Source organism: Penicillium odoratum (assembly GCF_028828045.1).
Source record: "Penicillium odoratum strain IBT 22623 chromosome Unknown utg000005l_segment0_segment0, whole genome shotgun sequence".
NCBI classification, from domain to species: domain Eukaryota; kingdom Fungi; phylum Ascomycota; class Eurotiomycetes; order Eurotiales; family Aspergillaceae; genus Penicillium; species Penicillium odoratum.
The window spans coordinates 3,736,306-3,763,185 of NW_026643147.1; the positions used below are offsets into that span (position 1 = coordinate 3,736,306).

Genomic DNA, 26,880 nt, shown 5'->3' on the forward strand with positions numbered 1-26,880 from the left:
CAATCCATTTTGGACAGATAAGGGAATTTGAAAAAAAAAAAACAAGAAAGGATAGTTGAAGAACATAAAACTTAGACACCATCGACATAGGGATACAGAGAGATAAATCACGACTCCGCCGCTATTTTGGAGACCGAGGCATCATGGAGATCCGCGTTATGAGAATCGCCATTTGGAGCAGACTCGTCATGCGGAGAGGGGGCCCGGCTACTGCCATTGCTAGCATTGAGAGCCTCTAGCGCCTCATTGGCATGAGTGTTCTCCATAGCCTCCGGCTCAGGCTCGATGTCTTGATTGGTAAGGTCTGCAAACATCTCGTCCATGTTCGGACGAGGGCTACTGCTGACAAATTGAGGATCACGGTCGAAGAGAGGAGGCTCAATGCCCTGCTGGGGAGTGGGAGAGCGTGGTAGGAAAGAGGGGGATTCGGAAGCGTCGGCAACATGAGGCAAAAATGAAGATGTAGGCGCGAATGCCGGTGTTGAATCCCTGGCGGGTAGGGAGTAGTTGGCAGAGAAAGGATAAGAAGTATTGTTGTTCGAGTCCGACATGGGAGTTAACGTCGGTCCAGTGGTAGTAGGCTGGTTGCTACCTGGGGTTGGCGGAGCCGGCTGCAGAGAGGTAGGTCGGGGAGTGGTTTGAGGCTGACTTTGAATGTCGACCGACTTGCGCTTTGCGGCCATATGCTTCGCTCGGAGATGTTCTGGCAGATCTTCAGGACGCTCAACACCAAGTTGTGCCATGATCTTTTGCTGCTTGGTGGGTCGAGGTTTCCTGGTTGAGAGAGACTGGTCCAGAATTGGTGGTGGCTCCGGTGCAACAGGCGCCCACTTATGAATCTCCTGTCGGAAGAAATTGGTCTCGTAGGTCAATAGGACCTCGGCGCCTTCAATCTTCCGCAAATAGAAAATCAAAGTGGGAACTTCCTCGGTGGTCGTACAGGCAGCGTTGGTGAAGCCTTGAAGGAAATCACGGAACGCAGTCGCCTGGTTGACGATGCTGTCCAATACCTCTTCCTCATCAGGCTGGAAAGGAAGGGTGGCGATCTCGGCCTGCCAATCAAGCAAGTCTTCCAATTTGGGACGCGCTGCATCCCGAGGGATCTTCTGACGCCAGTCACAGATAGGGCACGTGTATTTGTCAAACTCCTTGACTTTGCCTCGCGCGATCTTCAAACATTTCCCGTGGTACCTAGACGATGTTAGTAATACGTATTGAATTCGATTTGGTAACGATCCGACTCACCATTCATGGCAAACTTCACACTCAATCATCATCCCGGCTTCCGAATGCCTGCAAATACAAAAGACATCCCGCTTGCGAGACTTCGGACCCCACACATTGGACACGTTGGGATTAGGATTCTCCAGCAAACCCTCAGGGGTATTGTCTCGCGATGAAGGTTCCACCGGGGGACGGTAGCTATCGTCCAGGTCGAAACAGTAAGAATTTCGTTTCGCCACATACTCCATATGGGATTTCAAGATGTGCAAGGGAGCGTTGGCCTTGCCAAACAGCTTTTTGCCCTTTCTCATCCAATCCTCGTGTCGTTTCTGTTCACGTTCCAGGTCGATGGCCCCGATTGGCCGGCTGTTGAGCTGTTCAAGAGACTCGGTGAGTTCACGAACCTCCTTGTAGACAGGTCGATTTCTCAAATCGGGGTCTTTGCTCTTTTCGTAAAGAGTCTGTATCCGTTTCTGTGCTTCTCGCTGTTTGGTCAAGATAGCGTCAACAGCAGCAAGAATGTCAGGGGAAACCGGGAAGCGGGTAGCTTGCGCAGAGAGAGCTTCCAACTGCTGGTAGTGTACGGCTTCGACCGCCATCAATTCCTTGGCCTTGGTTTCCCAAGCTTCGCCGAGTCGACCGAGTTCCTTGAAATGGAGTAGGTGCTCATTGGTGTCAGAAAGGCCTAACTGTTGTCCTGTGGCAATAATCTCCTGGCAATCCTTAAGGGTGAGATATTTGTCGCGTCTGCGAGCGGCTTCTTCGGTCCATTTCAGTTGTTGTACGATTTTCTCCAGGTGTTCGACTTCCGGGATCTCCACGTTGAAATGTCGGCCGGACTCGACGAGTTCCTCAATATCCTGGGTCGATCGGGTATGCGGGTTCATCAGGGCAGCGTTAACATCCTGGCGGAATTTTTCGATCTCGCGGGTCTTCTCTTCCAGAGCCGCCATCTGTGGACAGTCGAAGGAAAGTTTATCAGCCTCTGCCAGAAGGGCGTATATACTCTCTACTCTGCGGACTTCACGATCACGATCGTCCAGCTGCGCCGCCTTGGAGCCAGCCTTGCGCCAGGCTTTTTCGTTTTTTCTGCGGTTTTGCTGCTTCCGGGTGATGTAGTTGTTCGCCTCCTCAACCCATTTATCGCAACGCTGGACGAAGGCCGCAAGATCTTGGAGGCCAGGCAGGTGGTATGGGATTTTCTCACCTTCACTGAGCAAGTGGTGGAGAGCCTTCAGCTGAGGCTTGGGCTCATCCTCCAAGGTCTTATCAAGCTTTTCTCCCCATATCTCGGGGATTCTGGCTCGTTCCTGGACCCTTTGGACCACCGCCTTGAGCTCGTCATCACTCGCACGGTAGCGCAAAGTGTGACCTGGCCCGAGAAGCTTTTGGGGAAGGGACTCACCACAGCAGTCGTAAGCCTCCACATGCAATAAGCAAAGACTCTTGCCCGATTTGTGGCAACGGAACTGCGTGAGGTAAGTGTAGGTCTTGCAGTGCTGACACTGGTAATCATCCTCCGGGAGATCCTCCTCTTCCACTACGAACTTAAGCTGACATTCACCTGTCGGGGCTGTGGTGCCGATACCACAATTGTGGGGCATGGCCTCCCGATGGCGGATCAGGAACGATGCTCGATCGGCGAGTTCCCGATGGCAAGTTCGCTCAAGTGCAGGTGCCAGCCACTTGGCGGTTGTGATGGATGTATCTCGAGCAGCGGCTGTGAAAAGTAGTTCGTCGTGGGAAAAGCATGGGTGTCTCCGGAATGTCTGGAGACGCTCCACTCCTGCTGCGCCCCAGGGCTCCCAATCTGCGGGAGCAAAGTTAACCGCTTCGTTGAAATTAAACCCATGGTTGAAGCCGGCATGGTATGCCTGCGGAAATGTCAGAACGAATTGACCAGCTCTCTGATCCAACGCGTAGACGTTGACGCCGGCTTTCCGTAGTTTGTCTGGTGGCATCAAAGTAACGAGTTGGAAGAGAAGGTCGGGCTGGCCTTCGAAAAGCTCCGGAACTGCCTCGCGCATAGCTGCTTCGAATGCCTGAGCATCGGCTCCGGGGATGCCATACCAGGTCTTCGTCGCTCCAAAATGCTGATAGTTTGCAGAATAGGCATAATGATCTTCGTTATGCCAGCAGAAGGTAGAGAAACACATTCCCACATAAACCCAAGGCACGGTCATACCAGAGATGTCGCACTTGATGTGACGGAAGAGCGAATCACCATAAAAGGGAAGAACGTTCAAGTTCCAAGGATCGGAGGAATGAGGATCAAGTGGATTTCGTTCAATGGTGGGGAATCCACTGCCGTGAGTTGTAGAATGGATATCAGCGCCGTACTCGACCTCAACCGTCTCGTGTAGATCCACCACGAGCTTCCAAAATTCGGCCTCCACATCGTCCTCAGTTTCTCGTCGATGGGTGTTGAGAACGGGATCAAATGGCATTTTGGACGCAAAATATCGCTTCTTGAAGTCATTCGCCTTCTCTTGAAATTGCTTCAACGAGTAAACACCTCCGTCTTCGAATCCGAACTCGCCAGTTCCCACTAAACACTTGGGGCAATGCCAATCATAGTCTGAAGGAGCTGTGGTAGACGGATCGAGGCAGGTTTTGTGGTACCCGAGTTCGCAACTATCGCACACGAGAATGGTCGAAAGTTCATCAGACTTGCCACATGACTCGCATTTCTAACAAATTTAGCTTGGTCAAACAATGTCTGTTGTCAAGAAGATGCTTACCTCGCCGGTCCGCAGCGCACCGTCCTTACGCGGCTTCGGCAGTGAGGGCCGGAGAAGAGACATATGTGAGCCTGCCACAGTCGGGGCACCATCTAGAAAAGGACATGAGCTATGAGATGAGACAAGGGATACGCCTAAAGCACGTAGAATACCTTTCTTGAGGCGCTTGCTTCGCCGGCCACTGCCTTCGTCATCCCCAATGTCGGCCTGAGAGCCGCTATCCTGGCTAATCGCGCGCTTTATGGGCTGACTGGCCTGACCATTCGGAACAGGGGTCGAATGGGCGGGGTGATCAACGACAGTCTTAGGTGTCGCTGTTCCATTCTCCCCTTCGTGTTTGATGACAGGGCCGTTGTTAACCCCCGCAAAACCCGGGGAGTTCGCAACGGCAGGGGAATTACTGATGGCAGGAGAGTGGTTAACAGCAGTAAAACCACCTAGGCCTGAATTCACAGGAGTAAAACCAGAGGGTGCCGGGCGCGGAGGGGGCGTAGGTTCGACGGACGGGGTGGGCATATCGGCGGCATTGCTCATTGGAGTACTCGCAGCTGGCTGCATTCGCATTAACGGTGTTTCCTCGCGCGGTTTGGAAGGGGTGCCATTTTCGTCCAAGATCGGCTTCTTGAGCATAGGAGAGTTCCTCGGGGACGGGGTAAAGGGACCACCATGTTCCATCTCAAGCTGCTGCTGAACGCCAGGCTTAGCCCGAGCAAGGTATTCCTCGTACGGCTGCAAGTAACGCTGGTAGGAGTTTTTGAGCGAGGTTGACAGGGATGACATGATCTTTCCACTATATCCTAGGTCGCGACCAATCTCTGCCCATTTTTTGGTTTTGCAGACTTGTTCGAATCCGCCTCGAGTTTCCACGGCCTTTTTCAGCTTGTAGAGGTCCAGAGGGCGTTTGTCGACGCTGGGTAACCGACTGTAATTCGTCCCGTGTTGTTTGTGAAACATGGCGAGCCCATCGATATAGTTCATGTTGGCGCGGTTTCCTGAGTTAGAGTTTGAGTTAGAACCGCGCTGTGGATTGGTCCCACTGGCAGCAACATCAGTCGAACGCGGGGCCATACCTCCTTCGACCGAATTAAGTTCTTGTCGACGGGTCTTGAAATGGAATCGCTGTAGGAAACATTCGAGTCAGTCGATGAGGCAAGCATAAGATCAATACAGCAAATGGGAAGAGACAAAGCAGGCCTCCCGGCATCTATCGAGGCCAAGCAAGTGTAGCAAAAAGTGAAGGATCTCGCAAGAGCATTACCTCTGTATCAATCGCAAAAGATGGCTGCCAGTTATCCGGAGGGATCACTCTACAGATACCATATTTCCTCCCCTCGGGCGCAATCTTTTGGATATACGCCACGGGGTCCTTGAATTCTTCCTCGGTTGGGCGAAATGTCGGGGCCTCGGGGATGCCGTGAGGACGAATGCGCTTCGATGGCTCGCGGGGGGCATTGGACTGACCACGTCGTTCTACAGTGGCCAAGTCAAGCGGTGCTGATCTTCGAGCGCTCAAGGGTACGTTATGGGAATGCGACGGGTGGGTGCTGGAAGACCGAGTGGGCTGGGGGCCCATCGAGGGCCGACTGGCCATCGGGCTCACTCCGGTCGAGGCCGGAGCCACCATCTCTTCTGATTGTCGACTTTATGGGAGAATGTGGGAGGGGAAATCCGGCCAGGACGCGCCTTATTGGAGTACCAAGGGAAAGGTCAGTGGCAGCGCGATGGGCGCATTGGAAGGGTGACGAGGAATATTGAACAACAAGGGCGAAATGAGTAAGTCTCCTAGGAAGTGTTGAAGGGAAGAATTCGGAGTCTCGATGTAATATCAGACGAGGTGCAGGGGTAAAGGTAAAGCAGAAAAAAGACAAGGAGGAAAGAGTCAAATAGGACCTTGAGCCAAAGCCGCAGAAGGAAAGGAAGGGAAGGATAGATTTGATAGTGGAGGACTGGGATTATGTGTAGCGGAGTCTCCGAGGTACCATTCAGGTTACTTCTGTGTGGGCCACTCAAGTCAAAGGGACTTGTAAGTGACTCGAGTGATCTCCATGGGACCAAATACATTACCGTATGGTCACAACCTTGTCACAATTGACTCCAATTGCTAGCTATGCGCGGTACCTGACTTTGATATTACGAATATACAGGTAAGTATTGAAATATGATGTAATTTCAATAACATTACGGTTATATCCTGTAATATGCTATGAATCCTCGAGTAAGATGTTGGTAATTGTATCGTCAGTAGTCTTTTTAAGGCCGCAAACGGAGGGGACTCTTCATATGGTTTCCGATTAATACTGGATCAGGGATTTACCGACCTGAAGGCCCGAGCGTTTTCTTCGGATACATCATGGGATTTAATGCATTGTTTCCCCCCCTTGATGACGATGTATACATCTGTAAATCAATCGGATCCAAGGCTTCAATTTTTTTTTCTTTGTAGCTCACAACCATTGTGATTCTTAACATGCTTGATCTTACGAAACGTAAATTTATCACTTACCGTACGACGTCCCATCAAGCTAAAACTAGATCAGCATGATCGGCCAAGCATTATTTTGGCCAAACCGCCTCATCCACATTTCTCACAGAACGGTTAATTACGCTGAAAAATCTTGCACAATTCAGTTTTCGGGCGTTTTTTAAGGTCGCAAAGCTGTCATGTGATCCTCGTAGTTGACGTGGCCGCGATTACATTTCTGATTTTCCTCCCAAAACAAGAAGAAAATAAGCACAGAACCTGCCAACGACTATGGACGTGCAGGCTGAACCCCGGCCAATCCCGGGATACTACTGCTGCTATCTTCTCCGCTCAACCATCCGACACGCCTCGCTTTACATTGGATCCACGCCAAACCCAAACAGGCGACTTTCTCAGCACAATGGGGATGCTAAAGGCGGAGCCAAGCGAACAGCTCGCGACCAATTACGACCATGGGAGATGGTATTGGTCGTCGAGGGTTTCATGAGTCGCGTAGGGGCTCTACAATTTGAGTGGGTTTTCTCTATCCTTTTCTTATGCATAAATCCCTCTAATGTGATTAGATGGGCCTGGCAACACCCAGACAGGACAAGACATATTACTTCAGATGATGACGATCATCCATCTAAGTCAAAAGTCATCGTGAACCCAAAAAATGGAAAAACGAAACCACGCCCTGGTCGATCTAGGAGATCATTGACGGCCCATCTAGAGGACCTTCATACCCTGCTGCGATCGACATATTTTTCCACATGGCCGCTGCATGTGCGGTTCTTCCGCGCAGACATTTATCGTGTCTGGAGGGCGTGGAATGACCGCGTGGATACGCCTTTTTCCAATGACAAGGTCATTCTAGATGGGGACTGTTCCATGCAAGCCGGCGTCAGTGACAACCAAAGGGTAGGTAGCATTCAAAATCTATCCGTTGACTATACACCACTCGAAAAGTATCTTGAGAAGTCCATGTTTATTTTGAACGATTCAGACGAGCTACAATGTCAGATATGCAAAGCGCCAGTCAAACCCACTACGCAACAGATCGTAATGTGTCCACACACTTTGTGCCGGGGCACAAATCATCTATTATGCCTGTCTACCTATTTTCTCAATGCAGGTGATGACTCAGATGCTCTTGTGCCGATACAGGGCAACTGTCCGACATGCAAAGAAACCGTCGAGTGGCCGCTTATGATGCAAGAGCTGAGTCTTCGCAATCGAGCTGAGAAAGAAGCTCGCACGATCCTGTGTAGGAAAGAAAGACGCGAACGAAAGGAATTGGCGAAAGCTTCAAGCAGCCAAGCCAGCCCTAAGAAATTAACGGCCACGCGAGACATCTCTGTTGAGCCTACGTCCACTCTAACCGAAATTGACCCCTTGCTGGATGATGATTGGTGTGATAGGGTAGAGCTGGAGTCAGATACGGAATTCAGCAGCGGAAAGCGCACTCGGCCGTCTCCGCCCACCAGATTGGAAATCGTAATCGAAGATAGCGACTGGGATGATGCGGACCTCGTGGAGTAATGGGCGAGGAGAGCTCGAGGCTCCTCATGGTTGATCCTAACGTCTGGCCTAGTTGGCAAGAGGACCCAGTGTCCTCAAAGGCCCGATCGCGTCGAGGTTTGAGATACAACCCGAAACAACATTTTGGATTTCTTGTGACACTTCGGCCAGTGATTTTTCAGCATCAATTACGCGGATATCCTCCTGTCGATCAAACAAGATGCGGAACAGCTCCCGCACACGTGTCTGCATAGTCTCATTCTCATACCGCTCTGCGCCATAGCCACCGCGTTTCGCAGCCTCTGCAGCCGAGATACTGAGGAAAAGGCAGATATCCGGATGAGGCAAGCCAATCTCAGGTTGCCATGCCCACTCCAAGGAGAGTGTGGGGTTGGCTTTGGCAGCCGAGTAAACAGCACCGGAGTAAGAGTATCGGTCCACGATAACAGTGGTTCCACTCGCAATATCTTGTTCAATGCTCTTAGCAATTTCCCAGCGGTTCGCCGAGAAAAGAAGATGGATGGAATGGTCATCCTGGTTGGTTGAACCCTGTAAATAGCTATTTATGAGCTGCCCAATGGGAGTTGTTCTGTCTGGACGATAATTAGAACACTATACAGCCAATTAACGGCAAATTTACATACCTGGAAATCGGATGTATTTCACTGTCTTCCCTTGACTTGAGAGATAGTCTCGTAGCATCTCGCACTGGCTCGATTTGCCCGCGCGGTCTAGTCCCTCCACGACAATAAGAGCGCCGCGACGCTTCACATGCTCTGACTGGCTGGTCATTCTGAATTTGTCTTGAAGTGTCTGGGAGGAATCTGTGATAAGTTAGATATCGAAAAGGTGACCATTCTGATTGACATATTTATATGCACTTACTATTTATCCAAATGATAATGACTTGTACTGTACCGTGTCGCGTTGACAGGAGCGATCCCACCTGCACGCGTGACGTGTAAGTCTCAGCACGGATAAGTCATGTCACGTGATAACCATAGATATAATACTATAGACCTTGAACAAACAGTAAAGAAACAACATGTAGATGAGGAGCATAAACATAGCTTCGTATCCAATTATATGATAAATTTCTTTGAGGACCTCCATGTTCAACCCAATCAGAATCGGTTGGAAGAACCTTCAACTTTGATGTTAGAAGTTGAACTTGGAAGTTGGGACAAATATGTAAACTTGCATTTTTGGATCAAAATGTAAGGTTGTCAGGTATGAGAACAATCTCTTCACTCGGGTGCTAGAATGGCATAATTCTTCCTCTGAGCCCTTAATTACAAGCCATCTCGTTACAGCTTAGCTTGACACGCGTAAGAAAGCCCATCGGCTTCCCTTGCCCTAGATGATAAGACCTTCAAGGAACTTGGCGTTCCATAGCAAACAAAACTTTTACGCCACGCACGCCTTTTCTTTCCAACAATTGCAGCAACGGCTAGAGCTGCCAGTGTCAGGCTAATTGATAGGGTATAGATACCACTAAAGTGTTATTCAAACGTCAGATGATGATTGCGGCAAAGCTTCCGAACAATCGGCTATGCGGTGGAGCTTGCATGCGAGTAGTGTGGGGTAATTATCAGGCCAGATAAGTATATCAATTGGTTCCTCCGTGCTTTTCTTCTTTTGAAATTTTTAAAAAAGTTCTAGGTATTTCTTTCTTTTGTTCCTAAGGTTGAGGTCGTCTGGCCGTGATTCTTTCGGTCCTTGGCCCTTATGACAAGCATGGCAGCAACATCAACTCCGGCAGTTCTCTTTTGAAAAAAGGCTCCATGAGTACATGGAGATGCTAAATGAATTTTCGCATAAAACAGTCAGTATTTTATCCTGGCGAGAATCTTGAGTACGTGCATATTATGCTAGTTGCTCATACATACACCAGTCCTGGTATCCAGACCTAAACAAACTCGGACTTTTCATCGAAAGTTCTTCCGAAACACCCACTCCATCGGTTACATTTCGCTTCAAAGTGATTGAAGAGCTATGTAACGAGGCTCGAACGCTGCATGGCGGATGCACAGTTCTACTTGTCGATGACCTGACGACCGTTCTCCTTGGCGCAGTTTCGAAACCCGGACTTTTTTCTGGATTTGGCGCCAGCAAAAGCCTCAACACGACACTTATCAGACCTTTGGATTTAGGAGACAAAGCTAGGATTGTTTCCGAGTTGGAATATTTCGGGAAGCGTCGTGCTGTGCTGAGGGCAAGGCTTTATAGAGTGGAAGGGAATGAGCTATGTGCTATATTGGAGAATGATAGGGCCAATACGGATCCGCCGGTCAATTCAAAATTATAAGAGTCCCGAAAGGCTGATTGAAATGTGGCAAAGACGGGTGCAATTGAAACTATGGAGGGGAAACTCTGCAAAATGTGTATTTGATTGTTCAGCTACGGCTAGTAGGCAAATGGGTCTCATTTACCTAGACAGCACTTAGATAGAACTTTAGGGCAACGCATAATACCTCTCTCATGTTTCTTCAAGTCAAAATCTTAGTACCAAAACTGGAAATCGTATCAAGTACAGATCATCAGTTCATAGGTGTGCCCAACACGCCAAGGTCCTTCCCGCCTCATGGCCCTGGAGTATCAAGAGACAGTTCACCTTTTTACAAAAAGTTAGTTTAGCAAAGAATCAACCTTTAATCAAGTCATTGTCCACTAACTTCAAGCCTTAATAAAGACAAATTCTTGGTCGACACCTTGATCATACCCAGCCAGCTTCAGCTTGTCGCCCTCTGCAAAACGCAGGAAATAGCCAGTTCCGTTGGCAACCAGCTCGTATGATTTGTCGGCTTCGCTGACTAGCTCCGGACGGTATGATGTAGGCTCGTCTCCAGCTGTGCAAAGGCTGCCCTCGGATTCGCAGTTGATGTATGCACCAAGAATGTTTTGGATAAGGAAGTAGTTCGCGTTTTCCGGGTCTAATTCGAAGTTCCAAGTTTGACCTGGGTGCCGGCTAGCGACGTCGAAGACGATTTCTGGCTGACCAGGTACTTCGGTCAACACCTTGTTGGCGTCAGCGCCTAAGGCACGGATCTTATAAGTTCCTTCTCTCAGGGAGTATGCTGAGTTGCACAAAGCAGCAAGGGCAACAAGAGCAAGGAAAGACTTCATTGTGTTAGAAGACAAATATCAATTGTTTGGTGTCAAGGTTGGAAGGAAGAGTTGATTGATTGATGGTCTGGTATGCCAGAACTTGGACGGGAAGTGAGACAAAATTTATATTTTTCAATATTTGGGCTGATCGAACAGATACAAGATTTGCATAGATCGAATCGATCGATTGATCAACATGGAGGGCCTGTATAGGATGAGACATTGATGCATACACTATTGACCGGTGCATGATAAACATCGTCATCAGTGCTGGCATTACACAAGATTCCTTCAAAGCTCGTAGACCATGCAGGGGACAAGCGTGTTGTCGATCCGCCCCCAACGCGAAGACCTGTCTTTTCGGCGCAAATTCTAAGGCTCTGCTCGTGGGCACCGTGCAGGATCGAGATTCATACTTGAAGCTGCAGCGTTCTCGTGATGTGCTGCATAATGTGGCTGGCTGATCAGATTGAGTGGGTTCGTTATAGACAAGGCATAGTTCATGCAGGTTTCACTAGCTCGAGCTGAAAATTGGAGTCCAATGAGTTTCCATTGATAATAGACATTTGGAATCTACACCTTGAATGTCCACCGGTATTATTAGGGATGCTACGTGAGTTCTTCCACAATGCTTGTCTTCATTGTAAATATGAGAGGGTGAGCTAAAGAATTGGAATAAATACGTCGGCATCCCCAACCTCGGACAAACACTGAAAACTAGCGTCTTCTATCTCAATGAAAGTATTCTCCACATTGTCCATTCTGGTTACGATTTTCTTTTACCTGTATGTCAAGTTAATAAAGTTACCTCAATGCCTCTTTTATACTCCATGGCTTTCCACTATCAGGACCCACCCACCGTACACTAAGCGGTCCCTTAATTCATTTTTCTGCCGCTGATAAGACCCCACAAACCCTATGGTCACTACATGACAACGAGCTACCATGAACTCCGAGACCTCACAATCGCCCAATATGACCTTTAGTGTCCTGGGCCCTGCCGCGCCCGTTCTAGCACCACGAGCCGGCACTTTGGCGATTGCCGGCCGTAAGACACTGTCCACGCCGCATTATCTGCCTGTCACGTCGCGGGGCGTGGTACCCCATATATCACAGGACAATGTGCGCAAAGAGACCGCAATAAATGGCTTATACGTTGGACTGGAAGATTGTACGTACGCTCTCTGAAAACCCTACATTCTCCCCTCCCTTCAGCCTCATCTCCCCGCATTCGCTCTTTCTACCACCAGCTGACAATGTATGCGCTCCTAATAGTCATTGAAAAGAAACACCGCTCTCCAGTATATAAGATTCCCGTCGAGGCAAACGAGTCGCCCTTACGAAAATTCATTTGCGCATCCAGCGACTTGCCTTTGGTTCTAGGCCCGCGTCGGTTCCCCGCCCTCCCCTGCCCGCCGGTAAACACCGAGACCTCAATCGCAATCTCCACCTCAGATGGGTTCCACCAGCTGTCTGGCGAGCAATATATTGAGGCGACAATGAAGCTCAAACCTGATCTTGTCATTGGACTTGCCGATATGGTAACTGGGAAACCACCCGGTAACAAAAGGCGAGGTAAGATGGTAGACCGCACACATGCGTACACACGGGACGCGCTGGATCGATTGTACGGACACGCAGTTGCGGTAGACAAGAAGTGCAAGTCGGCGTACTTTGCGCCGGTCTTGCCGCTTGAGAATGCTCAGCAGTCGCTCTATCTGGATGATTTGGCAAATGATTTCCGTGATCGTCTTTCTGGATTGGCATTATATGAGTCCGCTTCACTTACCTTTATCCCTGAGTCTCTTGGGAGCTTGCCTAGGCTACTTCTCAGTGATCCCAGGGGACCTCATGCGGTTCTCCGTGCGGTCATGCTTGGCGCAGATCTGTTGACTATCCCCTTCGTTGGGGAATCTTCAGATGCAGGTATCGCGCTGGACTTCACTTTCCCGGCCCCTCCTAAAGAGACCGATGACAAGGAACCACTGGCCTTGGGTATTGACATGTGGTCGTCTGAGTACGCGAAAGATACTTTTCCCCTGCGTGAGGGCTGCCAATGCTACGCTTGTCGACACCACCACCGGGCATACTTCAATCACTTACTGGCTGCCAAAGAAATGGCTGCCTGGGCCCTTCTCCAGATGCATAATTTCCATACAATGGACCTTTTCTTCCACGGAGTACGAGAAAGCATTCAACGTGGCTCTTTCGAGCAGGATGTTGAGGCGTTTAGTCGCATATATGCATCAACATTACCGGAGTCAACCGGCCAGGGTCCTAGGTACGTCGGAACATACACCGAGTGAAAATTGGATCATCGCAAATTGTGTGAAATGCTAATGAGTATGTAGACTTCGCGCCTACCAGCACCCCGGAGCTAACCAACCAACCCGTGCCCCCCGTGTATACGGTCGTCTTGAGGACGCCCTCCAAAAGTTCCAAGATTCCCAATCCTCTGTTGTCACTCCTGATACAGACGCCGAGGGTCTTGAGAAGCATGGCTTTGCTGAAAAGACTTAGATGGACCTGCCTCGTTCTTATTGGCATTATAGAAAACCAGTGCGTTTCGTTTATAAGCATCTTGGCGTCTACTTGGTTTTAGTAATTGTATATAGACCGGACGATGTCTGTCGAATCTTGCATTTCTCTCCGCGTTTAGTGCTCACCTAGCATCAGCTGGCCCCTTGCCAGTTTTTGCCCACCGAATAGAATTGAGCACGCTGATCCTACTTAGCGCATGATCCAAGGAAAACGGGAGCAGCTAAGTCAACAGCCTAGCTTAATAAAAGAATACCATGCTAGCCCTATCCAAGGATAGTTGTTCACTTAATACTTGACTGTTATCTCAATGCTGAAAGGCGGGTATTATCAACTAGTATTCTACCTTTTGTACCTGATATATAGAAGGAATCATCTCACAGATGGAGAAAAGTGTATGCTTATTTGACCTCACATAGCTTAGATCATGCATTTAAGCCGAATATGTATAAGTAATGGAATTTCCCCTCGAATTGTCACTTAGTCTTGACTTTTTTATTCTGTGGCATGATCAACCTCACTCAAGCACCATATGGCGATGGGGGCACAGAACAACTTAATCAAGAAGCAAAATTTCTTGCGACTAATTCAGACAGAAGCGCATCAGTTGAATTGTATGGTACTATACAGCATCCTAGATCTCACGATCCCACCAATTCCAATGTTCTTGGCCCATTCCGAAAAGAACAACATTCTCATAGTAATGTAAAGAAATAACACAGCTGTTCGAAAATATGAAGAAAAAAGGAAAAAAAAAAAATCGATTGCAGGGTATATCCAGCAGACGTAAACGTTAAAGTAAGTCGCTCACTACTGTGTCTCACCCGCCAACACGCGCCACATCCACTTAACCTCTTCTTCTTCCTCCTTGGAGCCAGGCTGAGTGCCAGCACCGTACTGCTGTCCAACAACGCAAACGAGCCATGCGTCATTCTTAGTAGTATCGAGGAATCGCTCAGTAGGCGAGTTGCGCGGGTAAATGCGGCGCCATTCCTCCCAGATACGGAATGCCTCCTCACCCCAGGCGCGGAAGCTGACTTCCTCGATGATGGTAGGCGTGATGATTTCCTTTCCACGGAAAACTCCCCAGGTGACAGCGTTAGCGCTATCCGGGTTTGTCTCGTCTTCGTCGATATCACCAGATGTGACTGGGTAAGAGGACTCGTAAACACCCTTCTGGTTGATAGCGAACCAGGCCAGCTTTTCGTCATACTTGGCGAAAAGAGGCTGGAGGATCGTCTTGTAGTCATTGGAAGAACAGAAGAACTCTACGAAGGGCTTCTGAAAAACGAAACCCTCACGCGGAGGACCCCAGCCAAAGATGGGATTGTCGCTGCGGACGCCGTTTACCGCGGGCTGCGAGGCCAGTGTCAACCAGCCGCGGCCATCGATGAGCTTTAGCAGTTCCGGTCGAATGAGGTCGGTCTCTGGGTTCAAGCCGCCAGTACCCTCTTCAGCTCCACCTTCGGACCAGGGGACCATGTGAATTTCACCGGAGACATGGCGCCGGAAAAGAGTCTTGAGGTCGGAGTGCTCGACGGGGTGGCCCCACAGACGGCGGGCGACGGCAGAAGTGACGTGAAGAGAGGGACCGTAGCCATCGATCTCACCGAAGGCAGGTGAACGTGCATCACCCCATCGACCGTTGGGGAAGTCATCCCAAGTGGCCTCTCTGCCGAGAGCGCCGAGACCCTCGGAGATGAGAAGGGTTGTGCTACGGTTGGGAGGCATGGCGGGCATGCCGGACCCGTCTGCTAGAGCCTCGTGTGTGGAGCTCCGGGAAGAATCTTTGCCAGACAGTTTGTCGACAATGACACGGTTGTATGGCTGCGAGTTGATAGAAGAGCGGCGTCTTGAACGAAGGGTACGGGTTTGGACATCATCAATAGACACGGTACCATCGATATCAATCACATCGTCCTGGTTCACTGAGAATGGGGGAATCATGTCACACCGCTCCAGGATGAAGGACACCGTCTTTTCCAAGTTCAGGGTGTAGAAATGGAAACCCCGAGGCCCGGGGGACTTGAGCTCCCTGATACCTCCCACAATCTCACTGACAATATCCACACCGGCCCGCTTGACAGCATCGTCGTCATGCTTAACCGCTTCAATGCGTTTGGACACTGACTCGGGCACACTGACATGGCTGAGCTTTGTCACACGGGTGAGAATCTTGTAGCTGTGGATAGGCATCAAGCCTGGGATAATCGGGATAGTCTTGAAGACACCCGACTCGTGGTTCCGAAGCATATTCTCAAACTTCTGATAAGCCTCCAGGTCATAGGTAAGCTGTGTCATGATGAAATCCGCACCAGCGACAGTCTTCTCGATCAAGTAAGGCAAATCGCGCACAGGATCCTGTGCATCCTGGAAAGAGTCCGCCGGGTGACCCTCTGGGTACGCAGCAACACCAATGCAAAAGTAGTCACCATGCTTCTGACGAATATACTTCACCAAATCGACAGCGAATGTGAAGTCTTTGTTGCTATCATCCTCTCCATCCATATTGTACTCCTCGCTGCGGGGCGGGTCTCCACGCAAAGCTAGGATATTGCGGATACCCAACGCCTTTGCATCCACCAACGCCGTATCCACCAACTCGCGACTCATGTTGGTACATGTCAAATGTAGGACAGTGGTCAACTGTAGCTGGCGCTGGCAAACTTCCGCCAGTTCGAGGGATCGGACCGCCGTGCTTCCGCCTGCACCCCAAGTGACGGTGACGAATAGCGGGCGCAGGGCCTGGGACATGCGCTCTAGACGTGCAGATAGGTTCACTAAACCCTATAATAGTCATCGACATTAGCAAATGTTTTGTCTTTTTGCAGTATTTCATGCGCGGGGTTACCCCACCATCCGGGTCTTGGGCGGGAAGAACTCTAGTGAGAAGTAATTTGCATCTGGCGGCAAGGCCGCGATCTTCTCTGTGAGCTTCTTCTCCATTGCGATAGGTGTGTGAAATGCAATGGGAGGGGGTTTAGGAAGCAAGAAGAGACTTGGGCGGAAGTGGACTGTGGACCATTCATGGTTTCTCTAGCTGGCCGCACCCGGGAATTGATGATGGTCTCCGCTGCCGGTGGCCAAATCCCCAAATTTGGATCAGATCTACAATTACTGATATGAAGTCACTCGCTTTTGTATTAAAATCCACGTAGACCATTGAGATGCCGCTAATATCTTTAGAAAATATCAGGAAGACTTGATCTTCAACTAATTAATTGAAAAAATGATCGAAATCAAAGATCGACCCGAGCCAGATTACTCAGCGCGATACGTGATCTTCACTCTTACTGTTGATTATGCAATTCGGAGTATGACATGCGCTCCCCATTGCCCAATCTAATCATGGTATCCTGCTGAAACCTTGACCTCCCCGAGTTACTGTTATACTTTTGGCCACTGACAATGGCATCACGTTCCGTTTCTCGCTTCCGATGGAAGGTCGCGCAAGCTAAATTTCCGACGCGACGGAACCTCTCGACTCCCAAATCCCCACCGTCACCGAAGGACTCTCGCTCTCGGTTACGTCAATTCAATGATCGTCTTCCTCGCTTTCTCCGTGCCTACACAACACCCCTACTGGGAGCTCCAGTGACGCATGTGACATCGTTCCTCATCTTACACGAAATCACAGCCATTGTGCCCTTGTTCGGGTTGGTCGCGGCATTTCACTACGGCAATTGGATGCCAGATCTGGCATCGGGAACTGAGGGAAATAATGCATTTGACGAAGGGGCTGCCCGGTTTGGGCGTTGGTTAAGGAAGAAAGGCTGGGTTGATGAATCCGACGTCAGTGTTGTTGCGGAGCATGAAGTAGCGGCGTCCCGAGATTCGAGCGGGAAGCAAAAGGCAGGCGTCCGGCTGGTTCTTGAATTTGCGACAGCCTATGCAATTACAAAAGCCCTATTACCGGTTCGGATAGCGGCAAGTGTTTGGGCAACGCCGTGGTTTGCGAAAGTCGTTCTTAACCCAACAACCCGAGCAGCCAAACGGCTCTTTGGGAGAAGTTGAGAAGTCAATTACCAAGTGGGGTCTAATATAGAGATAATCATGAATCATATGATTCTTGTATATATTGGTTTTCAGAGCCATCGGAGGCATGTCTTCAATTATCGCATTCTATACGCAGGTAGTCGTCGACAGACTCGTCAGACCCTAGACATCTTGGAAGACGAGTAAATTTACTCGTAAACCCAGGCAGCGGAGGCCTGCTTGTAGATGTTGAGCTCGGAAGGCTGGAACCAGAGGGCAATCTCCTTCTTGGCGCTCTCAACGGCGTCAGAGCCGTGGCAGACGTTGCGGCCGACATCGATGGCGTAGTCACCACGGATGGTACCGGGGGCGGAGTCACGAGGGTTGGTGGCACCGAGGATGACACGGCCGGTCTTGACGACGTCCTTGCCCTCCCAGACCATGGCGCAGATGGGACCGCTCAGCATGTCTAGCATTGTGTTAGAAGGTTTAGATAGGATGGCTCGGAAGGTCCGGGAACTCACAGGAAACAAGACCCTTGAAGAAGGGCTTGGTGGCGAGGTCAGCGTAGTGCTTCTCGAGGAGCTCCTGGCCGGGGGAGGTGAGCTTCATGGCAACGAGCTTGAAGCCACGGTTCTCGAAGCGAGAGATGATGGGGCCAATGAGTCCACGCTAGAGATAAGATCAGTTTATGCGACCCAATTGCCGATATAGAATCATCTCGGATTCATCGGTGTAGCGAGTGTCCTTGCATACCTGGACACCATCGGGCTTGATGGCAATGAAACTGTAACAAATTAATTAGCTTCACCGCCAGGCAAAGAGGGGTAGCAAGCAAAGGACCATAGCTAGAGGAGGTAGAGTGAAGGTGGTAAGAAATAGGGAAAAGAATATGACTTACGTCTGCTCGTCGGCCATTTTGAGGAATTGGATTGAAGATGATAAAATCAGCAAGGGGTGGGGAGTAAGAAGAAAAGAGAGGGGAGAGGAGAATAAATACCTTCCAGTCTTTTTTTGTCCAGCGATTGGTTGAATGGTGGGGCAATGATGTGTTGGCCTTAACACCTCAATGCCTTATTGCCTTGATGCCTTAGGTGTCTTACCCCAGCTATCCGTCAGGCCAGCCTGGAGCTTCCTTATCAAAACTCCATTGCGGATGCAGGTCATCATCCACCTCAAATTACAAAATTCACACAGGGATTGAGGGTCTCTGTCTGCATGACTGTCTACAGAATGGCCCGGACCCGGCCCGCGTCCCCTTGGGCGCTATGCCTCTCGTTACTGGTCCTTATCGGGTGCATTATTGTCCCCAGTGGTGAGTTACCCTCTCAAGCTACACATCTACGTGGATTGGCTCAAGCAAGTAACTGATCACCTTGGCAAAGTGGCTGTCAAGCATGAAAATTTCAAAACATGTGACCAATCCGGATTTTGTAAGCGCAACCGGGCTCTTGCCGACGATGCCTCCGCCCAAGGCACATCTTGGAGCTCCCCGTACGAGCTTGACCCGGCCACTGTACAGTTCAAGGATGGTCAATTGACCGGTATTCTGATCAAAACCACCCCGACGAACGATAAAGTTCGCCTCCCTGTCATCGTGTCTTTCCTCGAATCCGGCGCCGCGCGTGTGATCGTCGACGAGGAGAAGCGCATGAAGGGTGATATTGAAGTCCGACACAACAGCAAAGTCAACAAGAAGCGTTATGATGAGACGGAGAAGTGGGTTCTTGTGGGAGGCTTGGAAAAGAGCAAGTCGGCCACGTTGAACCCCGAGACCGAGACTGGATTCACCAAAGTCCAGTATGGACCGGGTAACAAGTTTGAGGCTATTATTCGCCACACCCCATTTGAGCTTGAATTCCAGAGAGATGGCCAGACTCACGTTCAGCTGAATCATCAAGGACTCTTGAACATGGAGCACTGGCGTCCCAAGGTCGAGAAGGAGGGCGAGTCCCCGTCCGAAGATGAAAGCACTTGGTGGGAGGAGAGCTTCGGTGGTAACACCGACTCCAAGCCTCGCGGGCCCGAGAGTGTTGGAATTGATGTGACATTTCCCGGTTACAATCATGTATTCGGAATCCCTGAGCATGCGGATTCGCTTTCGCTCAGAGAGACAAGGTATTTATCATCACCATAAATCTACTCGTCAAGCCTAACCATGATCTAGGGGAGGTCCTGGGAACCATGAGAACCCATACCGCATGTACAACTCCGATGTGTTCGAGTATGAACTTAACAGCCCAATGACTTTGTACGGTGCGATTCCTTTCATGCAGGCGCACCGCAAGAACTCCACGGTCGGTGTCTTCTGGCTCAATGCTGCTGAGACCTGGGTCGACATCGTAAAAAGATCTGCCTCGTCTAACCCGCTGTCTTTGAGCGCCAGCTCGAAGACTAATACACATACTCATTGGTTCTCCGAATCTGGCCGCATTGATCTCTTCGTTTTCCTGGGTCCATCCCCCCAGGAGATCAGTAAGACCTATGGTCAACTAACTGGCTATACGCAACTCCCCCAGCACTTTGCCATTGCCTATCACCAGTGCCGCTGGAACTATGTCACCGATGAGGATGTAAAGGACGTGGATGCCAAATTTGACAAGTATCAGATCCCATACGACGTGATCTGGCTTGACCTTGAATATACCGATGACCGCAAGTACTTTACTTGGGACCCGCTCACCTTCCCCAACCCGAAGGGTATGCAAGAGAAACTTGACGAGTCTGAGAGGAAGCTTGTCGTTCTCATAGATCCACACATCAAGAACAAGGACGACTACTATGTCTCGCAGGAGCTTACCAGCAAGGGCCTTGCCGTTCAAAACAAGGACGGTGATGTCTATGACGGTTGGTGCTGGCCCGGTTCCTCGAACTGGGTTGACTGCTTCAACCCCGCTGCAATCCAGTGGTGGAACAGTCTCCACAAGTACGACAAATTCCTGGGATCAATGTCTAACCTATTCATTTGGAATGATATGAACGAGCCTTCTGTTTTCAACGGCCCGGAGACAACCATGCCCAAGGATAACATCCACTATGGCAACTGGGAACACCGTGATATCCACAACGTGAACGGCATCACACTAGTTAATGCTACTTACCAGGCATTGCTGGAGCGCAAGAAGGGCGAGGTGCGTCGGCCATTCATTTTGACCCGCTCATACTACGCTGGAGCTCAGCGTATGGCTGCTATGTGGACTGGTGATAACCAAGCCACTTGGGATCACTTGGCCATTTCTTTGCCGATGGTTCTGACCAACGGAATCGCGGGATTCCCATTTGCCGGTGCTGATGTTGGTGGCTTCTTCCATAACCCGGACAAGGAGCTGCTGTCACGGTGGTACCAGGCTGGAATCTGGTACCCCTTCTTCCGTGCTCATGCTCACATTGATACTCGGCGTCGTGAGCCCTACTTGATCAGCGAGCCGCACCGGACTATCATTTCCCAGGCCATTCGCTTGAGGTATCAGTTGCTGCCCTCGTGGTATACTGCCTTCCACGAAGCCTCGGTCAATGGTACTCCAATCGTGCGTCCTCAGTACTACATGTTCCCCGACGACGAGGAAGGCTTTGCCATTGACGATCAGCTGTACCTGGGCTCTACTGGTCTTCTCGCGAAGCCCGTGGTGACTGAGAACACATTCACTACCGACATCTATATCGCCGACGATGAGAAGTACTACGACTACTTCGACTTTACCATCTACCAGGGCGCAGGCAAGAAGCACACTGTCCCCGCCCCCGAGGACAAGATTCCGTTGCTGCTCCAGGGTGGTCACATCGTCCCACGTCGGGACCGTCCTCGCCGCAGCAGCGCCCTTATGAAATGGGATCCGTACACTCTCATACTGACTCTGAACAAGAACGGCGAAGCCGAGGGCACTCTTTATGTTGATGACGGCGAGACCTTTAACTATGAGCGTGGCAGCTACATTCACCGCCGCTTTGAGTTCCGTGACTCAATCTTGTCGTCAGAGGATATTGGCACCAAGGGACCTAAGACTGCGGAGTACCTGAAGACTATGGCTGGTGTTACTGTAGAGCGTGTTGTTATTGTTGACCCACCCAAAGAGTGGAAGGACAAGACCACTGTTACCGTCATTGAGGATGGAGCCAAGGTGGCCTCGGCCGCATCGCTGGACTACTTTGACCAGCAAGGCGGAAAGGCACCCTATGCCGTTGTCAGGAGCCCCAATGTTGGCATTGGAAAGGCTTGGCGGATAGAATTCTGAGGAACGAGTTGTTGATACGACTTATATGCGATAATAGATCATCGAAGGTTTTGATATAGCCGATTTTTGAATTTTGAGCATTCAATCTGTCGAGGTCTTCAGTACTACTTCTAAGCTTTGCAGTTTAACTCCTTGCTAAGGTGATCATCCTTAGATGCAGGGCCTGCTTTGATATACCTAGGCATACACACAAGGCAAATTACCTCAAATAGCGATGGCTTTTTAGGACTGGTCTGCCTCTGACACCCGTGGAGTGATGCACTGTACAACCTTGGAAGAGGCTGTCAAGTCCTAATATCTGAATCAAAGAAAGCGAAGCATATTGGCACCTGTATCATATCACTCAATCTCATGTCTTTCCGCATAGATCCGGCAAATGCTTCCCGCATCGTCCTCAACTTCCAAAGGAAATGTTCCATTGCTAGACAGATACCACCCCACAGACCTTTCTCCAACCCTCTGCCCGGCACTCTTATCGTAGAAGCTTGCCGGCTCGTAGTCGTGATAGTATTCCGTGAATATGTCCATCGTTTTGGTATTGGCGGAATCTAGAGTATAGAAAACACTCTCGATAATGAATTCCAAATCCTCATAGACCATCATCTTTTCATGGGCAACAACATAGACATATTTTGTATCCTGTTGAGAAAGCTCTTCTTGTGAAGCTTTGTGTGCTTTGAAGACTTCCTCGAGCAAGTCGGCTGGGAAGCGATCTGTGCGAACCATTTTGGTGTTGTATGGTGAATATTATAGATCGATGAAGATAAATTTGAGCAATACATTGAAATAAAAATCAATAACAAAGAATGACGTGCAAGGAATGATACGGCTTTTAGTCTTCAATTTTACCTACTGTTCTAAGGTTTCTTCGAGACTCTGGCTCACTTAAGCTCAATACAAAACCATCCGAGATGATCCTGCTTCAAGCTATACGATTGCCTGAGTATCATCGAGTCTACAGTCAAGCATAGAGATCACCACTGCCAGGCTGGTCCATATTTAGAAATTCGGTCTAAGAACCCATTTGTCTCTCTACTCAACTATAAAGAGCACCTGGGATTCATGAACATTTTTCCCATGGAGCCGCCCAGGAAACTGACCCACTTAGCACCGAAACACATACTCGAGAATATTTGTAAGTTCTGAAATGTGAAGCAAGCTGAATTACATAGATCAATTGTTTTTGTTTATACTTCAAAGTGATCGACATGCTGACATAATCCACGGGGAGAAAAGGGGTCGTGATCCGTGCACCACGGATTTTACCTAACGTGATCCACGGTCGCCCGAGCGACACGGCCGCGCGAGCGACCCCATCGAAAATCCACTTCAATAATAATACATACTTTTTAACCACAACAAAAATGCCACCCCAACGCTCTGAGAAAAAAACAAAATTGATAGAGCAAGAAGGTCGCCTTTTATTAGCTATAAAAGCTATAAAAGATGGTAAATATCCCTCTGCTGCAGCTGCTGCACGATCTTTTGAGATACCTGTCTCAACTTTGAAGGCCCGGATCAATGGGCGCGAATCTGCTGCTGAAAAGAGGGCATCTGGTCACATATTCACCCAAATTGAGGAGCAATCGATAGAGAATTGGCTACTTGATATGGACTCAAGAGGTGCAGCTCTTACTTTGCCTATGTTGCGAGATATGGCCAATCTTTTACTTATCGCAAAGAAAAACACACCATCTACCACTGGTATCAATTGGCCTTCTCAATTCATCAAACGACACCCGAATCTCTCTACTCGACTCTCTCGTAAATACGACTATCAGAGAGCACTCTCAGAAGACCCCCGGATCATTAAGCCATGGTTTGATTTAGTTCAAAAGACCATTGAAAAGTGGGGTATTGTTTCAGACGATATCTTCAACTTTGATGAGAGTGGTTTTGCTATGGGTATCGGCGCAACACAAAAAATTATCACTTCTGCAGAATACCACGGGAAAAGAGCTCTTTTGCAGGCTGGAAATCGTGAATGGGTAACCACAATTGAGTGTATTCGAGCTTCTGGAAGTGTTATGCCTCCACTCTTCATTTTCAAGGGAAAAATGTTTCCAGAGCATCTACGCCCCTTTCTCCTTTTGAATCAAAAAGGAGCACGTCTCACTATGAGTGAAAATGGCTGGACTACCAATACAATTGGTTTATGGTGGTTGAAACACCTTTTTATTCCAAATATTGGGACAAGAGTGGGAAAATATTGCCTACTGGTCCTCGATGGCCATGGGAGTCATTTGACCCCCGAATTTGACCAACTTTGCGAAGAAAACCAAATTATCGCAATCTGCATGCCTCCTCATGCCTCTCACCTTTTACAACCTTTGGATGTGGGCTGTTTTTCGGTTTTGAAGAGGCTTTATGGAGGAGCGGTTTCAACCTTGATGCGGAATGGAGTGAACTCTATTGATAAGGAGGATTTCCTTGAAATAATCGCAGATGCGAGAATTGGTGCTTTTAAGACCTCTACTATACAAAATAGCTTTTCAGCTACTGGATTAGCACCATTCGATGCTAATAAAGTCTTGGAAAAGCTAAATGTGCGCCTGGATTCTCTTCCTCCTTTCGAGATCATCTCTCAAAGACCACTCTCTTCCGGTAGTGATAGTGATCCAAATACTCTTTGGACTCTCTCAAAATTCACAAAATCGCAATCTCGGATCAAAAAAGGTCTAGAATCTTCTTCTTCAATCCTTTCTTCACCAACAAAAAGGGAGATTGAGAAGACCTACAACATGACTATCAAAGTGGTCCACCACCATATTTTTCTCCAGAATCGCTGCGCCCAGCTAGAGGCTACCAATAAGAAACAGACCAAAAAAAGAGAGACAATACCAAAATTTACTACCCAGAAAGGCATCTTTGGGGGTCTAGAGGGTGGTGAAGATGATGTGGTCTACAAGGATGAAGATGTAAGTAAAGATATATATCTACCAGAGGTATCTACAAATGCGGTTGTTGAGCCTACCTTACCTTCTATGCCTATAATTCGGCGGCAAATGACATGTTCTGGGTGCGGGATAAAAGGGCATACATATACTTACTGCCCTACTCGCTTTAGATAACAAAATTTATGTCGTTTTTGTGGTTTTAATAGTCATTGAAAATTGGTGATTTTTGAAAAGTTGGTGGGGTCGCTCGCGCGGCCGTGTCGCTCGGGCGACCGTGGATCACGTTACCACACCACGTTACATAAGCTACCCTCTTACATAATTAAGAGATATCGGGAATCCTCGGAAGAAAATCACGTGCTATCCAACGTCCGATATCAAATTTTCATCACTATAGTAACCAGATTTGGGTAGATAAACGATAATTTACTCTATTCTACCCTTTTTTTTACCATCTACCTTGGCCTGATCACTCTATCTACCATAATCTGCCCTAATTTGCCCTAAAATACCACAAAAATGGCTACCAATTCTACCTTATCTGCTCACGGAAGTAGGGTATATCCTTTTCCCTGATCTTTTATAACTGATAATAACCCAATTTAGACCTTCTTCCACCCCCTGAAGCTTCATATGCTACTCGAGATGAATTAATCGAATCCGTCCGGAAGCATGCCCTCTCTCAGGGCTATTGTACTGCTATAAAAAGCAGTAATTCTGGCAAGGGTCAATATGCTTACGCGAACCTTTCAATCCAATGTGTCAAATCAGGCATACCTTTTCGGCCGATTGATAGGCCAATTACAGGCCTAAATCCTCGGGAAACAAGCTCAAAACGTCAATATTGCCCCTTTAGGCTATATGCAAGTAATAAAACAGGCAAATGGGAGCTCCAGGTACGTAATTCATCCCATAATCACCCTGCTGACGATCCAATAGTGTTCCACCAAGCTCGGAAGCTTAATTCTACTCAAATTGATAAGATTAAAGACCTGAATCAGATCAATTCTGCCCCTAGAGATATGATCAAATTGCTCCGTTTATCTACAGATCAACCGATAATCTCACGTGATATATATAACCAAAAAGCAAAATTACTCCGAGATAGGTATGGATATCAGGGAGAAATGGAGTATTTTCTCCAAAATTTGCAAATTAAAGGATATAAGTATAGATTATCTTTATCATCTGATGATAAAATCGAGTTTTTAGCGCTTGCTAACCCTAAATCTATTGATCTTGCTAATAAATACTATAGGGTTTTTGTCCTTGATTGCACTTATAAGACTAATAAGTACGGTATGCCTCTTTTAGAGGTTATTGGCATAACTCCGACTAACCAGACCTTCTTATTTGCTACTTGTTTTATGCGAAATGAGAGTGAAGAAGGCTATAAGTGGGCCCTACAAACCTTATTCTCGGATTTTATCCATTTATCTAATAATTCAGTATTGATTACTGACAGAGCTTTAGCACTTATTGGGGCAATTGAAGAGCTTTTTCCTAATATTAGCCATTTACTGTGTATTTGGCATATTGAAAAAGCTGTTTTTACTAAAGCACGTGAATTTATTTGCCAAAAAACAGCAAATCAGCCCCAAGACGACCCAAAAAACACAGAATTCACAGAGTTTATGAAGATATGGAGAGACCTTTATTCATCTAATATATCAGAGGAATATAAATTAAGGTTATATAACCTTAAAACTAAGTTTAACTACCCTAATCTGATCCTTTATCTCGAAAGAATATGGCTAATCTATAAACAGAAATTCGTCCGCTGTTATACTCCGAATATTACCCATTTTGGTAATTCTGCAAGCTCACGGTCTGAGGGTATTCATGCAAGGCTTAAGTCCCATCTTCATGGCTCAAATAACGATTTTATTACTGTTTTTAGTGCTATTGATGCTGTTATTAATGGCCAATTAGATGAAATCCGCAAAGAAACAGCCGAAATCCAGACTAAAATACCGAAATTCACCATGATTCCGCTTTTTAGCCACCTTCGGTCCCATCTCTCCCCACATGCTTTGCAGAAAATCAATAATCAACGGCAATTAGCCCTAGAAAAGGGGCCAATAGGCATTTGCACCCATTATTTTACTAATTCAATGGGTCTACCCTGTAAGCATATGATCCGTGAGTTATTGAAGGTTAATCAGCCAATAGGACTCGACAAA

General features: G+C 48.4%; 10 protein-coding genes across 10 annotated transcripts; 4 read left to right on the forward strand and 6 right to left on the reverse strand.

Moving 5' to 3' along the window:
• Nucleotides 1-107: 107 nt before the first annotated feature.
• On the reverse strand, nt 108-5,589 carry N7520_006935 (uncharacterized protein; the record flags this gene model as incomplete). The annotated part of the gene is made up of 5 exons (XM_057140869.1): nt 108-1,191; nt 1,246-3,914; nt 3,966-4,957; nt 5,036-5,084; nt 5,224-5,589. The coding sequence occupies 5 exons, from the start codon at nt 5,587-5,589 to the stop codon at nt 108-110; spliced, it is 5,160 nt and encodes a 1,719-aa protein (XP_056994875.1).
• A 1,128-nt stretch (nt 5,590-6,717) lies between these two features.
• On the forward strand, nt 6,718-7,968 carry N7520_006936 (structure-specific endonuclease subunit SLX1; the record flags this gene model as incomplete). The annotated part of the gene is made up of 2 exons (XM_057140870.1): nt 6,718-6,959; nt 7,011-7,968. 2 exons carry the CDS (start codon nt 6,718-6,720, stop codon nt 7,966-7,968), a joined length of 1,200 nt encoding a protein of 399 aa, XP_056994876.1.
• A 48-nt stretch (nt 7,969-8,016) lies between these two features.
• Nucleotides 8,017-8,739, reverse strand: N7520_006937 (bifunctional thymidylate/uridylate kinase; the record flags this gene model as incomplete). The annotated part of the gene is made up of 2 exons (XM_057140871.1): nt 8,017-8,540; nt 8,592-8,739. 2 exons carry the CDS (start codon nt 8,737-8,739, stop codon nt 8,017-8,019), a joined length of 672 nt encoding a protein of 223 aa, XP_056994877.1.
• A 1,884-nt stretch (nt 8,740-10,623) lies between these two features.
• Nucleotides 10,624-11,073, reverse strand: N7520_006938 (uncharacterized protein; the record flags this gene model as incomplete). Its single annotated transcript, XM_057140872.1, has 1 exon — nt 10,624-11,073. One exon carries the CDS (start codon nt 11,071-11,073, stop codon nt 10,624-10,626), a length of 450 nt encoding a protein of 149 aa, XP_056994878.1.
• A 927-nt stretch (nt 11,074-12,000) lies between these two features.
• Nucleotides 12,001-13,575, forward strand: N7520_006939 (tRNA-ribosyltransferase family protein; the record flags this gene model as incomplete). The annotated part of the gene is made up of 3 exons (XM_057140873.1): nt 12,001-12,226; nt 12,331-13,336; nt 13,407-13,575. 3 exons carry the CDS (start codon nt 12,001-12,003, stop codon nt 13,573-13,575), a joined length of 1,401 nt encoding a protein of 466 aa, XP_056994879.1.
• An 828-nt stretch (nt 13,576-14,403) lies between these two features.
• N7520_006940 (methylenetetrahydrofolate reductase (NAD(P)H) MET12) lies at nt 14,404-16,539 on the reverse strand (the record flags this gene model as incomplete). The annotated part of the gene is made up of 2 exons (XM_057140874.1): nt 14,404-16,380; nt 16,450-16,539. 2 exons carry the CDS (start codon nt 16,537-16,539, stop codon nt 14,404-14,406), a joined length of 2,067 nt encoding a protein of 688 aa, XP_056994880.1.
• Nucleotides 16,540-17,001: 462 nt separating this feature from the next.
• On the forward strand, nt 17,002-17,607 carry N7520_006941 (uncharacterized protein; the record flags this gene model as incomplete). Its single annotated transcript, XM_057140875.1, has 1 exon — nt 17,002-17,607. The coding sequence occupies one exon, from the start codon at nt 17,002-17,004 to the stop codon at nt 17,605-17,607; it is 606 nt and encodes a 201-aa protein (XP_056994881.1).
• Nucleotides 17,608-17,765: 158 nt separating this feature from the next.
• N7520_006942 (uncharacterized protein) lies at nt 17,766-18,508 on the reverse strand. Its single transcript, XM_057140876.1, has 4 exons — nt 18,470-18,508; nt 18,325-18,355; nt 18,093-18,240; nt 17,766-18,037 (listed from the first exon to the last, which is right to left on the reverse strand). The coding sequence occupies exons 1-4, from the start codon at nt 18,484-18,486 to the stop codon at nt 17,778-17,780; spliced, it is 456 nt and encodes a 151-aa protein (XP_056994882.1). The 5' UTR covers nt 18,487-18,508; the 3' UTR covers nt 17,766-17,777.
• A 293-nt stretch (nt 18,509-18,801) lies between these two features.
• On the forward strand, nt 18,802-21,800 carry N7520_006943 (glucan 1,3-alpha-glucosidase ROT2; the record flags this gene model as incomplete). The annotated part of the gene is made up of 3 exons (XM_057140877.1): nt 18,802-18,883; nt 18,954-19,686; nt 19,736-21,800. 3 exons carry the CDS (start codon nt 18,802-18,804, stop codon nt 21,798-21,800), a joined length of 2,880 nt encoding a protein of 959 aa, XP_056994883.1.
• A 339-nt stretch (nt 21,801-22,139) lies between these two features.
• N7520_006944 (uncharacterized protein) lies at nt 22,140-22,526 on the reverse strand (the record flags this gene model as incomplete). Its single annotated transcript, XM_057140878.1, has 1 exon — nt 22,140-22,526. The coding sequence occupies one exon, from the start codon at nt 22,524-22,526 to the stop codon at nt 22,140-22,142; it is 387 nt and encodes a 128-aa protein (XP_056994884.1).
• Nucleotides 22,527-26,880: the final 4,354 nt, after the last annotated feature.